This window comes from Natrix helvetica, assembly GCF_964273705.1.
Source record: "Natrix helvetica genome assembly, chromosome: 3".
NCBI lineage: Eukaryota > Metazoa > Chordata > Lepidosauria > Squamata > Natricidae > Natrix > Natrix helvetica.
In genome coordinates this window covers 90761600-90774110 of record NC_138549.1, presented here as the reverse complement: position 1 = coordinate 90774110, position 12511 = coordinate 90761600, and the positions used below count along the sequence as shown (strand labels likewise).

The 12511-nt window shown below is 39.5% G+C and overlaps 1 protein-coding gene across 3 annotated transcripts in view; it reads right to left on the bottom strand.

The window, feature by feature from the left end:
* Positions 1-12511, bottom strand: part of LOC309388724 (uncharacterized protein) — a 310737-nt gene that overhangs the window by 272590 nt on the left and 25636 nt on the right. For all 3 annotated transcript variants that reach the window (XM_081946306.1, XM_081946304.1, XM_081946305.1), the window contains one exon: positions 166-287. In XM_081946306.1, coding sequence (XP_081802432.1) covers positions 166-249 — 84 coding nt within the window. In that variant the 5' untranslated portion in view covers positions 250-287. The remainder of the gene's footprint in view (positions 1-165; positions 288-12511) is intronic.

The window sequence follows — 12511 nt, the reverse complement described above, 5'->3', positions numbered from 1 at the left end:
TTCGGACAAACAATATCCATCCAATATAATTGGAAAAAAAAAAACCAATGAAGTCTTACCACATTTTTATTCATAATACAATGGTGACACATAGATGTTTCACTGAAAGAATATAAGACTGAAGATGCAAAATTGGAAGCCCAGTTTCTACATCAGTTCTCTTACCTTTTGTATCCAAGTTAAAAGACATTTCTGGTGAGCAAAGAGATTTTTGCAGTCACAGAAGTGCAGCAGACCGTCACGGCCCATCTCATCTCCTTCTCGGCAGATAAAACATTCTTTTGACTCTAATTAAAAAGATTAATAAAGTAAGAGAACACATCAGGTTTGCATCAATCAACTGCCCATGTGGTTCATATTATTGTAATTAAAAGTTATCTCTCAAATTGTTGGATGAAAGTGCCATGATCTGCAATTGAAAACAGATTGAAGGGAGTTTTCCCAACTTATTATATTTTAAACAGTCAGACTGGAGCAATGTTCTGGAGATAATATGTTTAAAACGGTCCTTAGAGGCAAAATGTCAGCAATCATATATTTCGGTCCTTTGAAAGGCTCCTTATAAAAATGTGCCTTGTGTATTTGTATTTCTTTAAAGAAAGATAGTAAAACATTAATATCAGCCAAGTCCCCTTGCAATGTTCAACTGCAAATGATATTCTTTCGCTTTTACTACCCAATCATTAAACCACAAGAAATATCTCAGTTCTAACAATACAGTTCTATATTCCTTTATAAGGTCTCATCTCATAAAGGACCTTGAAGGCTCCAGGGCTAAAATTCTTTACTCCTACTCTAAGTATGAGAGCTGCTGGTGTGAACAATACATATGTTGCATTCGGATAGTCAAATCTAGACTTAGTAAAGTGAAATATGAACAAATTTTATGGAGTTAAACAACGTTTTTACATCCAACTACATCCAACCAGGGAACATTGATAAATAGTTTCCAAGTAAGCTAAACATAGAGGGAAGATATGGTTAACTGCAGTGTCTAGACCAGGGGTGTCAAACTCAAGGCCCGGGGGCCGGATCTGGTCTGCAGAGTGCTTAGATCTGGCCCATGGGGCTATCCTGGAAACAGCAAAGGATTGGCCCACAATGCCTCTGCCAGTGAAAATATAGCTCGCAAGGGCCACGGGCAGCCCTCCCAAGCTCTGTTTTCGCTAGCAGAGGGTTGCAGGAGGCTGTCGCAGGTGAAAACGGAGCTTGGGAGCCCATTTTTGCTGGCAGAGCGCTCAGGTCACCATAGGCGCCCCTGACACGAGTGACTTTGAGCTGGCCATGCTCACCCTGGCCACGCGCTCCCCAGCCCCCCCAAGGTCAAACACAACCTGTAGGCGGCCCTTAATGAAACCCCTGGTCTAGACTATTTTCTTATTCATATGAAAGAAGCAGCAAAGCAACTCATTCATATATCTCATAACTGAAGGTGACTGCCATTCTCGCCAACTGATATATAATGAAATAAGAAAAGAGACAATTAATCTGGCCTTTAATATCTTTGTATTCTCCTTCAGACACTAGGCTGCGATGTTCCAGATTAAGAAATAGTGCACCTATTAAATACCCAAGACGTACAAACATTATTCATCGAGTGGTGAGACTACTTTATTCCGATCAGCATACTGTAGACGCAGGGCTGGTTGACAGAACTGGCCCATAATTATTGAATCCGTTTTTTGAATACTTGGGTTCTCTCATGACAATTTCGACAAGTCATGGCCCAGAACAGCTGTGACCATTTTTATACCATCATTGCTGACATCTCATTTTTATTCTAAACCCTGATGCTTTCCATGTTGCAGTTAGAAAACCATGAAGGCTTAACCACCAAGGTTTATCATTTTCTGGAGGTGAGGGGAATTAGTGCATCCTCTGACAAATTTCCCTTCTCTTTGCTCTTGAAATATCAATGAAACTGCATATGCGAAATCCCTTAGCTGTAGTACTTAAATGAAATAAAAATGATATTCAAAACAATGCTTAAAATATGGCATTTATATAATAAGTCCAGGTAGTCCTCAATTCACAACAGTTCATTTAATGACTGTTCAAAGTTACAATGTGACTGAAAAAAGTGACTTATGACCATTTTTCCCACTTATGGCCATTGCATCATCCCCATGGTCACATGATCGAAATTCAGACAGCTAGCCATTGACTCATATTTATGGCAGTTTCAGTGTCCCAGGGTCATGCGATCAGCTTTTGAAAACTTCTGACAGGCAAAGTCAAGGGGTAAGTCAGAATCACTTAACAACCATGTTACTAACTTAATCACTGCAGTGATTCACTTAACAACTGTGGCAAGGGCCTAGGTCATAAAATTGGGCAAAACTCACTTAACAAATGTCTCACTTAGCAACAAAATTTTTTGGTTCAATTGTGGCCGTAAGTCGAGAGCTACCTGTACTCAGGGGTGAGTTCCGGCAGTCACTACTGCTAGTTCACTTGTGGGTGCGCCCTGTGTGCGCGCCCTGTGTGCGCATGCACAGTGCAATAAAAATTGCTCTGCGCATGCGCAGAAGTAAAAAACAAGTTGGCGGCGCCTACAGCACTGCCCAGACAACTGGTTTGGAGGTGTGGCAGGCCTGGGTCACTGCCAGTTCCAGCGACCCAGGCCGCCAAACCACTACTGGTTTGGCCGAACTGGTCCAAACCAGTAGGAACCAACCACTGCCTGTACTGCTGATCCTCTCTCTAAAAGGAGATCAATCCATGTGAAATAATTATAGCAATGTAGAGTGTTTGGCATCAGTTTAGGCATCTGTCAAAATTCCCCCCATCCCATGTTAAGTGGATTGATTGGTAGGTGTTTCTCCATGTCTGATGTTTGGTGGTGAGCTGGGAAGACTATAAAACCAGAGGAACGTAACAATTCCTGGCGTTGATGTACTCCATAAATCAGAAATAAGGATATCTTTATTTGCCAGCTCTATACCTGGGCAGAACAGGAATCATCACTGGGCCCAACAAACACTGTCCCGGTGTTTGGAAGGCGTCGGGGTCTGGATGGGGGACAACAGACTCAAACTCAACCCCTCCAAGACCGAGTGGCTGTGGGTACCGGCACCTCGGTTCAGCCAGCTGACTCCATCGCTGGCCATAGGGGGCGAACAACTGTCCCCTGTGGAGCGGGCGCGCAATTTGGGCGTCCTCCTCGATGCCCGGCTGTCAATGGAGGACCATGTGGCAGCCGTGGCAAGGGGGGCGTTCCACCAGGTCCGCCTGGTGCGCTAATTGCGCCCCCTACTGGACCGGAGTGCCCTGCGCACGGTCACTCATGCGCTGGTGACGTCTCGCCTGGACTACTGCAATGCCCTCTACATGGGGCTTCCCTTGGGACGCATCCGGAGACTGCAGCTAGTTCAGAATGCAGCCGCGCGGGTTATTATGGGAAGTACACGTTACTCCCACGTAACACCTCTCCTGCGCGAGCTGCACTGGCTACCTGTGGCCTTTCGGGTGCGTTTCAAGGTATTGATCACCATCTTTAAAGCGCTCCATGGCATAGGACCTAGCTATCTGCAGGATCGCATCCTACCACACACGTCCCTGCGACCTATCCGCTCACACAGGGAGGGGCTCCTCCTGGTGCCGTCTGCTAGGCAATGCCAGCGGGCGACGCCTAGGAGTAGATCCTTCTCTGTGATGGGCCCAACCCTCTGGAATGACCTCCCCCCAGACATTCGAACTACCACCGACCTCCGTTCCTTCCGGCAAAAGTTAAAGACTCACCTATTTCAATCAGCTGGCCTGGCACTTTCTTAGTTTTACCTCCCGGGGATTTATTCTATTTTAATTGGGTTTGGGGTTTTAATTGTGATGTTTTTAGGATTAGAATATATTTATTTCTTAGTACAGCCTATCTCCCCCTCCAAATGTATCTTAAATGTATTTTATTATTATGACCGATTTTATTGTATTGACTGTACACCGCCCCGAGTCCCTTTCTGGGAGAGGGGCGGTCTAAAAATCTAAGAAATAAATAATAAATAAATAAAAAATGTTACACTGGTATAAAAATCTGCCAATTTAGAGACTAGATAAAGACTAGAGAGCCTTTAAATTGGCCATAAAGAAGGGTTTTCCCTGACTAGGGTCTATGTTAATTTGTAAATAACCCTGACAGTCTACCAAAGGTCAGCCAAGCTATTTTTATTATGGTAAGTAGCAAGGAGTATATAGTATACCTAATTGTTCGATACTGACCACTCTTTTTGTTATATTTGTAAGTTTTCCACAGAAACTTGCTGGCTATCATAGGAAAAGTGAATTGTACATGTAATGGATGTGGTCTAACAAGATGATTTATACAAAAAACACAATCTGACATTTACAAAGTGACAGAAGAAAATAATAATCCATTCATTCCTATATTTGTATTGAGAAAACAAGATTGTCATGCACGTTGATTGCTATTTCACTTGCAAGTCAAATGCATGTTTTCAGTAATGCAGTAGAAAAAGAATAATACCAAGTGTCTGATACAGAAAGCATACTAGGGTTTAATATATTTGACAAATTGTTCAAAAACAGCAAAATGTGACCCAACTCTAGTTTCATTTTTTATAATATTCTGCTGAGTAAGGACTGGGTATGTAAATTAAAATAGCCTCAGGATGCAGTACTTTTTACCTGAACTTCCAATTTGGTAGTTTTCTTAGAGTATAAATACATACACACAAACACTTCAAGAATTAAATAATGAAACTCTTGCTCTCTTGTTCTTTCAGATTTTTATTTTTTATTTTTAAGAAGTGAAACACACATTTCAGGTTGATCAACTCAACCAGTTAAGAACAACCAATCTATTACCAGCTAATAACTGCAATAAAGAATTGTATTAATCCATATTTTTATAGACTATCAACAATCTAATTTGCCTAGTTGAGACTAATCAATGGATTGGAATGCAGTTAGTCTTTGACTTTAGAATAGAATAGACTTATGCACTAGAATTAGTTGGTTCATAAAAAACCTGCACACACAATATGTGATTTTTAAGGGAATGCACATATCCAAAATCTTCATAAAACGGTGTTTAGGAAACAGAAAATCTTTTTTGATGCAGTCTTTATAGAAGTGATATGAACCAAAGTAGATCTTTTCAACCATGTAATTCAAAGAGTATGCCCAGCTGATGGGATTCAAGGGGAAAAAAGTTAAATTGTTTTAAAGAAAATAGGAAATAATGCCCATCCACAAATTCATTATTGGATGATTAGAAATATTTTAAAATATTTTCTATTTTTAAAATATTTTCTAATATTACCACTAACCATGGCAATATAATCGCTAAAACCTGGGTGATATTTGTTCCTATGAAATATGAATATACCTTCAAAACTGTCTCCTATTATCTCAAGTGACTGCAGAAACAAACAAAATGACTTATTTAAAAAAAAAAGGTGAGGAAAAATGAGGCCTGGGGGGGAAAACATATAATAAAAGAACTCAACCTATTTTTGTTGAGTTCCAAGCAGGGATATCCTGCATGCAAAACAAGCACTCTAACCACTGTGCTATTGGTATATCATTATAGCAAGGGATCAAAGCATCTTCAGGAAATGCTTTTAAAATGAATTGAGGGGACATTTCTTCCTCAATAAACCTCTAAGCTTAATTTATAAGGAAGTAAAACAACCCAACCAAATATTTTAAAACTACAGCAGAAAAACACACATTGAAGTTGCCTTTGCAATGAAATAAAGTGAATAAGGAGTAATGTTATCCATTATTTCCCTTTAAAAAATGGGGACTAAGTGACCATGAGGTGTGGTTAAGCCTTAGATTTATGTTTCAATGCCAGATGTTGGAGCACCAAGCGCAATGGCGCTGATTTGTATTATTCACTCATCGTCCAGATTATGCCACTGATAAAGTTGTGTAGAGCATGCCATTGACCCACTATTGATATATTTTTCTGTTCTGTGGCTTTATTTTTTAATCAGTAGATGGACAGGTTTGTGTTTGGTGTGCTTGGATGAGTAACTCACAAGAAAAAAAACAAGACAGTGGATGAGAGTGGAAAGGCAAAAATATTCGAGAAGGAAGCGATGGTAAACCATAATAAAAGCAAACAAAAAACAAAAAAAAAATTACACAGGCATGTCCATGAAGTTACCAAGCTCACTTCAAGAGATACCTTCACTTCGGAGATGACTTCCGGCAGCCGAAGGAGACAGACGTCCGTGTCTGCCTACTCGCTGCTCCGGTGGGCTCCCCTAAAGTCTAGGGGGAGCACAGGGTGCCTTGGAGGGGCACCCTGCCTTAGGAGCGGCTTGCTGGGACCCCCTGGAACGGCGGTGGCCGCGGGGGGGTCTCCAGCTTTGCCCCAGGAGCTGGGGAGCATGGGGAGCGCACGGAATGCCACCGCGCGCTTCTCCAGGTGCAGCATGGAAGAAATAATCAATTGGAACGAAGCAGTTGAAGAGTGGTGAGCCGAGGGGTCTCCTCAGGTCTTTTACTATCTTTACACTTCTGACTGTTTTGCAGTTTTCCTGCCTTGCTTGTTTCAACTTTTGGAGGAGTTTAGATTGGAGGGGGGGGGAATTCCACCCCCCTCGGAAAAGCGTCGCTTGAAAAATCTCTCCCTTTTATGGGGGAGAGAGAAAGTTTGAAAACCACTTTCACTTCCCTTAAATAATGGGGGAAAAAATCTTTTTTTGGGCTACAATTGCGAGAGAAAGGATGGTTGAACTGATTCTTTTTTAAATTACTTATGAAACTTGGACTTTGTTGTTTCCTGATCACCTATACTGGCTGAGCCAAGATGGCCAACTTCCTCCTTCTTCTATGAATGAGACTCCTCCTTTGGAAAACTTTATGGCTTTCAACTAACTTCCACCCCAGAGACTTCCAGGAACCTCCTCAGACACGTTATTCCCTTGGATTTGGAATATTTTGACCCACCTATTTGCTTTAGCTTTTCTGCTAGAGGACTTATTCTCCTTTGGACTTGTTTGTTTGGTGATCCCTGCCGGCTGTGCTCTCCCACAGACACCATCTCTTTGTACAGAATAACAATTATATCTGAGCCTCATGATGGGTCCAAAGAAACTGCCACCTGGTAAGGCCTTGTCGGCCCCAACATCTTCCACATCCAGTCCTGTACACCAGTCACAATTAGGATCTTTTTCACAACCGAAAGACTCTGAAGAGAGTGCAAAAGACCTGTCTATTCAACAGATGCTTCAAATCCTTTTAAAGGGACAGGACAAAATTAGAAAACAACTGCAGGACTTAAATGAACAGCTCAGAGAGACGAACCAGCAAACCACACAGAATGAACAGAGGATTGGTGTGCTGGAGGAGGGGGCGGTTGGGATTAAAGATGAGATGAAGACAATCCAGAAGGGGAATGCAGAATTTGGGAATCAGATGTTAAAAATGGAATTTGAAAGGATGTCTTTTTTTCTTAGGTTCCAAAACTTGCCAGAAGTTGAGAATGAAGATCTCAGGGAGATTATGACCACATTACTAGCAGAATATATTAATAGAGATAAACAACAGCTTTGGTGGGACATTGATCTGACCTATAGGGTTAATTCAGCCTATGCAAGAACACATAACGTTCCAAGGGAAGTTCATATCAAATTTCTTAGAAAAACTACAAGAGATGAGATGTTCTAGGAGCTCAAAGGGGAGGACCATTAAAATATAAAGATAAAGAAATAGCCATTCTTAAACAGATCCCAAAGAAAGTAGGAGATAATAGAAGGAAATATTCCTTCTTAGCAATAATAATAATAATAATGGGGTCTGGTTTAAATGGCTATTTCCAGAAGGCATGTTGATTTTTTGGGAGGGCAGCAGAATCAGAATTCACACACCAGTGGAAGCAGAGGCTTTTGCTAAAAAAACACAGTGCTCTTTTAGGTGAAATGGGGATGTTACACAAGAAACAAAGGAGGGAGGGGCTGAGGCCCAGCCGGTGGATGGGAGAGAGGATGCAACAGTTAGAAGACTCAGATCACAAAAGTGACTTGGAACACTATTGCAATTGTTGCTACAATGTACTTTCATGGAAGTGATACAAAACAAATGATTGAAACATACTGATGTTTTTGTGTTAAATTTAAAACTGCTAATACTTAGGTAATTGTTGATTTTTTTTATCATTGTTTGTAGAAGTTGCAAGACCTGGGGGGGCTTCTTCCCCCCCCCGGCACGATGTAGCTGCCAAAATGTTTTTATAACCCTGTAACCCTTTCCTTGAAATTTTTTTTAAAAACCAATAAAAATGTGAACAAAAAAAAAAAAAAGAGAGATACCTTCACTTTGGTTTGACATTCAAATCTTTGAATTTAGCTTTCCAAAATAGATACTCTGGTTTTCAATGCATTTGTCTAAAATATTTTCTTCTTTGATCGTTTTTTTGAACAACCTACCCCAAACACGACACAAATATGTTCAGTGCCCCAGTGGTGGCATTCAATTTTCTTTACTACCGGTTCTGTGGGCGTGGCTTGGTGGGTGAGCATAGCTTGGTGGGCATGGCAGGGAAGGATACTGTAAAATCTCAATTCCCTCCCCACTCCAGGGGAAGGTTACTGCAAATCCCCATTTCCTCCCGATCTGTTGGGACTCGGGAGGCAGAAAATAGATGGGGGTGGGGCCAGTCAGAGGTGGTATTTACCGGTTCTCTGAACTACTCAAAATTTCTGCTACCGGTTCTCCAGAACTGGTCAGAACCTGTTGAATACCACCTCTGCTGTGCCCCTAATTTGTGCCTCTACGGAATACATTTTGGCAGCCATTGAGACTATCTAAAAATGCATTGCAGATTACTGTTACATGCCTATCTCTTAGTCTCTATTTTATTACTAGTAGTTTCTAGAGTATCATCTAACTTGTTTTATCAAGATGCAATTAGAATTTAGGTTTCATGAAACAGGGAATATATTAGGATTAATAAAGTGCCTTTAAGAGAACCCCAATAAAGTTTGGATGCCACATTGCATATATTATTGCAATTAAAGACTTTGAAGATGACTGTCTTAGAATTTACTAAGTCTCATCCTTATTAACCAATGCTTAACTGATTATATATTTTCAAGTGGAGCTGAATGGAAGGCAAATCAAATTGGATACTCTTACAACCACTTTTAGATTTGGCATCTAATATTCCATCTAAAACACTACAAGATTATTTTTTTAAAAAAGAAAAATCCTCACCCAGTATTTATTAACATTATTTCTGAATTAAACCATATGCCAATAAATTTAGCTTGAATTTTATACAGAGAAGTCAATTCTGCGTTTAGCTATACAATGATTGAATAAATTCTTCTTAACAATTTTAATAGCAGAATTGGGGGGGGGATTAGGGTGAAGAAACAGATAAGCATTAAAAATTGACGAATTCTTAAAATATTACTCTTAGAAGAATGGCTAATATATTATAGAATGGGAATTCAGACATGTCTTACAAATAACTATCCACAAAGTTGGGTGGTTGAGCACTGAAATGGATAATAAGGATTCTGAAATCAACCTCAAATAAATGTATACCATATTCTGTTCACCGCAAACATTTGCCATAATGACCTGCCTGATAAACGTCTGGATTATAGTTCTGCAATTATTTTATCTTGCCTATTTTGCTATCTTGTTCCAACATGGCTCTTGAACATACCCTGAGATCAAAGTATCAGGATAGGAGGCTACAGAAATGATATATTTCCCATTAACATTTTTTTCAAGTTTTATTTAAGCATTTACTATCATATATTGCAGTGTTTTACAAAACACCCCCAGTGATTTATATCACACACCTACACAACATTATTGATACATTTTACAAATGTACATTAAGAATTTAATAATTTACTCAATTGAAATTAAATTAAAATTTAATTTAATGAATAAAGGCATTTATAAAATAACAAGATAGCATAACATAACCAGCAGATGGAGTCCTCTTATCCACCAGGCAAATAGCTGGGTTTAATCAGTTTTGGAAAGTAGCATTAATGGGTCACGTCTAATTTCTTTTTCATAGAACTGGAGCCATAACAAAGAAGCAGTGCCTCTTGGCATTTCCTTTCCTGGACAAGATCTACTTTAAATGGAATTGTCTACATGTCAGTGAGGTATCACCAATCTACTTCAAAGTCCTAGCTGGTTATCTATAATGAAACTGTTATAGCTGAATCTTTCACCCAACAATATGATGATATATGGGATAGCCTGACAAATCAAAACATTTTCAAAGTTAAAAATGTTGTTCCAGTCACATTTCATTATACTTCTTCTCTGGTGCTTACATAGGGCTTGTTATCATGCAAACTTCAGGCTAAAATAAAGCCAGCAATCTTCACTGCAGATTTTTCAGTCTATTCCAAAGAATAATATGCTTCCTGTTTACAGAGAGTTCTTGTGTTCAGAATGTACAACAAACTACAAAAGCATGACTTTGAATGCAACTCTGAAGCTTACTTTTAAGCTAGGTGCACATTGACAGCTGATAAGTGCCCAGAGAATGATTACTAAGTAATTTCACCCCATTTTAGCATCTGTAGAACTAATTTTGCTAATCCAGAAATTCAAGAGAAAACCCAGAGATAATTCCTTTTCAGCATCTTACATATATACGGTAACTAAAATACCAATCTGCAGAGATTTATGCAACACTTTAAAAACATGTTTGTCCTAGTTGGATTCTTTAACAAGCCACATTGGTGGTTTCCAACTTCAGATGTTCAATACATCGTTGTGTTGCTGCATACTTTCTAAGATCATTTCCAGGTTAGGTGCAGACATCTCTGCGCCCTTATATGAACTTCAACAGAACTGTTTCCACCAGCCAATGTTACCATATAACTCAAGGGTAATGTCTGAACACAATAATTGGGTTTCCTTTTTTCATGACATGATTAAGATCATCTGCTTATCCTATTGCAACAGGAAAGTTGATGGTTTACTTGTGCTATGGAAAAGAATAAGATACCAGATCCAGATCGTAAAAATCACACGTTCTCCTAGATAGCCGGAAAATATACCTAAAACTCTTAACTTTTTTGGTGCTATCTACTGATCTTCCAGATTTCTTGCAGCACAAAATCTCATATTATTATAAAAGGATAAATGACATGTCCCATTTTTCCCCATCTGCTTTGCCTGATTTCTAATGCCAACGGTATCTTCATTTCACTAGTGCTTCAAAGGTTAACAGTATGCTGCATTGTGTTAACTTCTCGATTGCTTTGTTTTCCCCTTCCTCAAATTATTCTTGCCTTTTTGGCCTCTCAGTGATTGAACAGATGTTTCCAGTGAACTCTTGACAAAGAAGCACATTCTCCCTCCTCCCCTCTGCACCAACATATTATGTACTCTGCACACTCCACTATTTAATCATGTCAGTGCAAAGAAGGAACCAGGAGGTACTAGGGCCCAACTAAAACCTCTCAAGAGTGATTGGAAACGCAACAGTTGAATGCTGTAGTATGAAAACAACAAGTGAAGAGGCACAGGTAAGTATGGTTTTGCACTGAACCATCACCTCGGAGCCAAGCTCTTTATTTTTAATTTTATAAAGCAATCTCAATTTCCTCTCTTTCTTAAGAAAAATGAAGGTGGGGGAAAGAGACTGTGATTATAAGCCCCTTTCAACCCTCCTCCCACTCCCTCCATGCAGTTCGGTTTGGTACACAAGGATATTGCTTGCTTCTTCATAACTTCTCTGCAAATAAAATGAGATTTTCAAGCAGACCACTTTAAAAGCCTTGAAGGGACTAAGCGAATGTGTGACAAAAATGCAACATATTAGCTGCTATTCCCTCCTTCTCAAAGGATAAAAAAGATTCACTTTGAGAAAAAGGGAAGGAACTATATAGTAGGAGAGGGCTTCACAAACACTTTCTCATTAGCATTTTAGAGGAATATTGCAATAACCTTGGAAAAAAATGTGGCACCCTTTAGGAAAACTCAACCTTAGCCTAGAAAATATGAACTTAGTATAGGAAAGGGTGAGAAAGAAGCTCAAGATTGCCCCACCTTGAATGTCTTTGGTGTGAGACAAAATGAAGACCTGCTGTCAGGCTTTCAAAATTCTGTTACTATAGCCTAAAGTAGCACGTGACGCCTGTTTCTTGACCCGGTCTACCTCAAAGGGAAGTATCTTTTTCCCTCAGTTAAAAACATATTCTGCATATACAAGTAGCCATGAAAGAGAAACATGTGCTCTTCTTGCAAAGATGTTAGAAAATGCTTGAGTTTTATTATGTTTTGGGTATACAAGGTTACATGACTGACTCCAAACCAAGGGTAGCAGATTAGGGTTGTTCTTGTCCATTGAAAAGGTTGACTTATTGAGCATTTCTTTCAAGTCATTGCCCCATCCAAATGCCAAAATATTAAATGTTAAAATATTCTCTATGAAGTCTCAGGAATATGGCTTCCAAAATAATCTAAAATTTAAGTTTAGGAAAATCTTTAAGGTTACAGTTGACTTTCCATGATTATCAATGCCTGCATCATGCCAAGTTACTTTTCTTGTAACTGA